The sequence below is a fragment of the Lipophrys pholis genome (assembly GCF_963383615.2).
Source record: "Lipophrys pholis genome assembly, chromosome: 3".
In the NCBI taxonomy this organism is placed as follows: domain Eukaryota; kingdom Metazoa; phylum Chordata; class Actinopteri; order Blenniiformes; family Blenniidae; genus Lipophrys; species Lipophrys pholis.
In genome coordinates this window covers 18,337,446-18,342,179 of record NC_137627.1, presented here as the reverse complement: position 1 = coordinate 18,342,179, position 4,734 = coordinate 18,337,446, and the positions used below count along the sequence as shown (strand labels likewise).

General features: G+C 40.2%; 1 protein-coding gene across 1 annotated transcript in view; it reads right to left on the bottom strand.

Moving 5' to 3' along the window:
* Nucleotides 1–2,305: 2,305 nt before the first annotated feature.
* nox4 (NADPH oxidase 4) overlaps nt 2,306–4,734 on the bottom strand; it is a gene marked incomplete at its 3' end in the record, with an annotated part of 18,919 nt that continues 16,490 nt past the window's right edge. The window contains exons 15-18 of the mRNA XM_080459825.1: nt 4,733–4,734; nt 4,341–4,409; nt 2,522–2,622; nt 2,306–2,426 (exon numbers count right to left, since the gene is read on the bottom strand). The exon at nt 4,733–4,734 is cut by the window's right edge and continues 107 nt beyond it. Of these exons, the coding sequence (XP_080315951.1) occupies nt 2,306–2,426; nt 2,522–2,622; nt 4,341–4,409; nt 4,733–4,734 (293 nt within the window). The remainder of the gene's footprint in view (nt 2,427–2,521; nt 2,623–4,340; nt 4,410–4,732) is intronic.

Here is a 4,734-nt window from a genome sequence, read left to right as displayed (position 1 = left end):
AGAATCCCTAATTCATTTCAAGGAACAATTTTTCTACTCAATCACTTTTCCAAATGTGAATTGAGTGTCACACTTTGGGTTTACATCCAAAAAGGCTTTACTGGGAGATAAAGATGCTGGAGCAGCGAGCACATACTGCAGGCTCTCATTTGCACTGACCTTCAGTAAAGTTGCCAAGATATTCACAGATTCACACTTCTGGCATCAGTAACTCTGTAACAAAATGTCAACACACAAACGAAGGCTCTTTCTCATCGCCATGAGGAACAAAATGTGTCCCGAGCTAATTTTTCTCAAAAGTAGCCATTGTTTCTTTGGAGCAGCAGAGATAAGATTGGTCTCTGAGCAGCCGGCTGTGTAACCTGTGTACCAGGGAAAGTCTGCAGATTGCAAACTGCTGCAGCAGCGGAGACAGACACTTCAATATTAATCTAATAAAAAATACACAGTAATGTCACTGGTGCTCACTGCAGTGTCACTGAGGTCACTGCAGCCTTCACTTGTCCCCTGCTGATGATACTACAACACTTGGTTTGACGCAGGAGCTCTGGCGTCTTCTGAGAAGCAGTATGCACGTGTCTAATGCCAAGATCAAGGTAATGTTGGGTTTCCATGTGTATTTTGACTAAAAGCTCACCAATTACACCTGATAGATGTCGAATAATGCTGCAGTAGCGATAAAATTATTCCTGCCAATAGAGCCCGTTCTTACAGTAAATGCTCTGAAAGATGAATCGATGTGTTCTTTGATAGTATACTACCTGATATACCCGTTGTTTTTTCCTAAACTCAGACTGTCATTTCAAGGAAACCAGCCCCAAAACACCTTCATTTTCTAAAAGGGACTAATGAAGCTTCTGCTTGTATTTGTTCACAAGGTTGGTAATAAAAGAGTCATATTAATAAGTGCTCTCTGTTCACTAGCTGTTTAAAAGAACTTTATTGTTTCATTACCGGGGATCCCTCTCAGTCCAGAAAATGCAAGATTGTTGTAAAATGTTTTATAAACGCACCGTATTTAAATGAAGTTAACATTGGCTGAAAATAAATCATAATGAAGAGCCCCACCTAAAATGTTTATCACCAGCCGCCACTGCTTTCAAGGTGTTCGAGTAAACGGGGCCTAAATTAGTTTTGGTCTTAAGAATTATAACAGAAAGAGCACCAGCGTGTATTGTTTCACGAAAGCAAATGTTCCCAGATCCTGATAAGGAACAAGTCCCCCGGCCGGGATGTTCTGTAATCAAGGCCCCCCCGAGAGGAGCAAGGTAAAACGTCCATCTAAAATGTTTTTCTCACCCAATTTTAAAAAAAAAAGAAAAAAGAAAAAGTTTGACATTTCAGATACATTTCAAGATATCCATGTTTTCACCCTGATGAGTTTCACATACAAACACCAATGAAATCTACTGAGAATGGACGTCCCATCCATTTTTAAAGGCTCCTGAAACACAAACATCAGTTTACTTTCCACCTTCAAACATAAACTGAACTAAAAAGACATTTAAGTGTATTTTTAACAAAAAACAGTGAACGTGTTGACTTATTTCTTGAAGAGTAGAAGATAATCCACTATTTTGAATGTGAAGAAAAACATGTCGCTGATAGGTGGTGTTGAGGGGGTTTGGTTTCGACTTTTGGTTGGTAGAGGTGGTTGGGTGTCAGTCTTGAATCCAATAAGGATTAACTGAGCAATGGTTGTTTTGGTTCACGCTCATTTAAAGCACATTGCACTTGGCAGGCCACTGTTTTATGAACGTGTTTTAATAATCAGTCCCTGAGAGACGTACAAGTCTTGGCCCACTGAAGGACGACTCCTCTCTTGTGTGACATTGTCTTTTTTTCGGGTGGAGGAACGCCAGGCTGAGGAGGGGCTATTTCTCACGTTAGACTCCAACACAAGGAAACAAATTTACTCCATGGGGGGGGGGGGCGTCGAGGGAAAAGGTGCAACGACTTGAGAAAAGCAAAGCATCTTTGGGTGGAGACACGAAGCAGAGCTGGTTTCTTTGGTTTCTCTCATGCTGCAGGTGAATCCTCTGAAGCTCCCGGTTTGAGGTCAACATGTAGCACCTTCATGTTTGTCCCACTGGGCCTCTTCTGGTCGTTGAGATTCATACAAGATATAAATAAAGTTGGGGGGGGGGGGGGGGTTCTTGCCTTTTTTCCTAGATGTAATTTGACACCCAACAGTTTGCTTACATATTTAAGAATGTGTATAAACATGAATGCTAATCCATCCATAGAGTGCTTGTTTTTAACAGATTGTAGAAATTAAAAAAAAATATATATATATGTTTTTCAATCAGCTGAAAGACTCCTTATTGAATTCAAAGGTAGTCCCCGAGGGTTGGGCTGCGTTACACAGTCTGTGAAGAGTCCTTGAAATGCCCTTTGGTCCACAGCAGAATACCCCGACACGCTTACTGAAACCACAGGAAGAAAAGAAACGGATGTGAGAAGATGAGTAGGTTTTAGAACAGTGATGAAACACTGAATGAATACCCTCCCCACTACTTACTGTTGGTTGGCCTTTCCTATTTCATCCAAAAGCAACTTCCATCTGGGTCGACCAACCAGCAGCCTTGATGTGAGCGGGCGATACCTCTCCTCAGATATGGTCTGAAAATGAAGTCAAGTGGTGAAAATAGTACCAATACTGCTGCAAGATCAGAGCAGGGGCTCGGATCTCCTTTTTCTATTCACAAGAGAATAAAATCCATCCCAACAGCAGATTCTCCATTTAATGGTATTTACATCTGTTCAAAGCTTCTGATCGCCTTCGTTCCACTTGTAATGGCTTAAGGTCCTTCGTATTTTATCTGAAGCTAAAAAATACTGTGGCCACAAATTGTATGGGTTGTTTGTGCTATTTCACTAAAGAATGGTACCAGAGGGAAATATGTAACATATAAGCACAAGGTCCATACTTCCCTGTCAGGAGATTAAAGCTCCTGTTATGTGTTCAGCTTAGCTGAGTCGACCTTTAACCTTCTTTTAGGGGTGGATGATTTACAACAGACGTGACGATTCACGGCTACTCGTAAACCGACTCAGCCGCTTATTCAGGAAACTAGTTTATTTAAAAGTTTGCCTCTCCCCGTCGGGGAATCGAACCCCGGTCTCCCGCGTGACAGGCGGGGATACTCTCCACTATACTAACGAGGAGCTGGTGGGTTGACTGAATTATGCAACATCCGTATCTGACGAAAGCGAACAATATCTAGAACTATACCGTATATACATATTGAAAAACCATTTGCATAGATATCAAATGTTCAAAGATTTAAAAAAAACACCAATACTTATTTTCCACAGCCTCCTATTTAGCAAACAAACTTTTCATCTTTCAGAAAACAGGATTTTGAAAGAAACAGTTGAAACTTTTAATGGGCCGCCTCGGTTTGACGGAAAGGCCCAGAGTTGTAACGCCCACTGTGAATCTATTGAACACAGGAAACACAACTTCACTCAACACAACTAATTCTATCAAGAGAGTTACTGATATCGTGTGAAGATTTTAATATTTGCTTCACCTGATAATCATAACATCTTAAATAAACAAAGAAAGAAAAATGCACATCTGTTCACAGAATGATCAGTTTAATTCAATCGCATGATTACATTAAGAATAATAAACAGTCTTTTTAGAGTCAGAGATAAATGAATATTTCCACATGCAAAAGAATTTTCACACTAAAACCCAATGCTGCTCAAAAAAAAGCAATGATATAACTTAATTTATAGAGAATCCTGGAAGTGGTTTAATTCCTGGTGTCACTCCTGGCAAGTCTGGACACAATAAATGTTTTATATTATAGGGAGAGATGAGATGCCAGCAGACACTATTAAAGGCTTGAGTCATGACTGTGGTCTGGCTGTAAAATACTGCCCCCTGTTGGACAATGTTCATAATGTATGACTGGCATTGCATCTATTAAAGGAATCATCATTAATAATGATTTCAAACGCAAAATGGCCAACAGTGTGTGTGTGTGTGTGTGTGTGTGTGTGTGTGTGTGTGTGTGTGTGTGTGTGTGTGTGTGTGTGTGTGTGTGTGTGTGTGTGTGTGTGTGTGTGTGTGTGTGTGTGTGTGTGTGTTCTTGATCTTCTATTCCTCCGTGGTGACAAACATCGAGGTAACAGTGAGAAAAAACTTATTTTTTAAATCAGACTATGATAAGGGTTAGTTTAAGGTTAGGGGAAGATTTAGAGCGAAGATTAGGGGAGCAGTAATTATGGGGTTTCAAGAGGGTCAGCAGGGAATTTATAAAGGTTAATTGTCCCCATAAGGTATAAGTACGTGTGTGCGTGCGTGTGTGCGTGCGTGTCAGGCTTACTTGCAGGCTGTCCGTCTGACTGACGTACAGTTTCAAATTGAAGTAGTCTGGTCTATTTTCTTGCCAAAGCTAAAAGAGAAACACAAAAAATAAACGTTGAGTGTTTATGACAGCTGACAAATGTCTGCTTTAAATGACTGAAGTATATGTTGTTGATAAGAAAGGTCCACTGTTGTTGCCCATGTTTCTTTGAACCTATTAGGAGTATACAGCATGTATAAAGAGCTACAAAGGATTTAACCAACATTTTATTATCTGCCGATATTGTGAAACAGTTGAGCCTTACTTGACTTGCAAAGTTAATTCTATGACACCATGTTGCCTGTCTGAGCAGTGAAGGAGGTCAAATGTATAATAAGATTTGAAGATAATAACATTTAGACTTCACTGACCT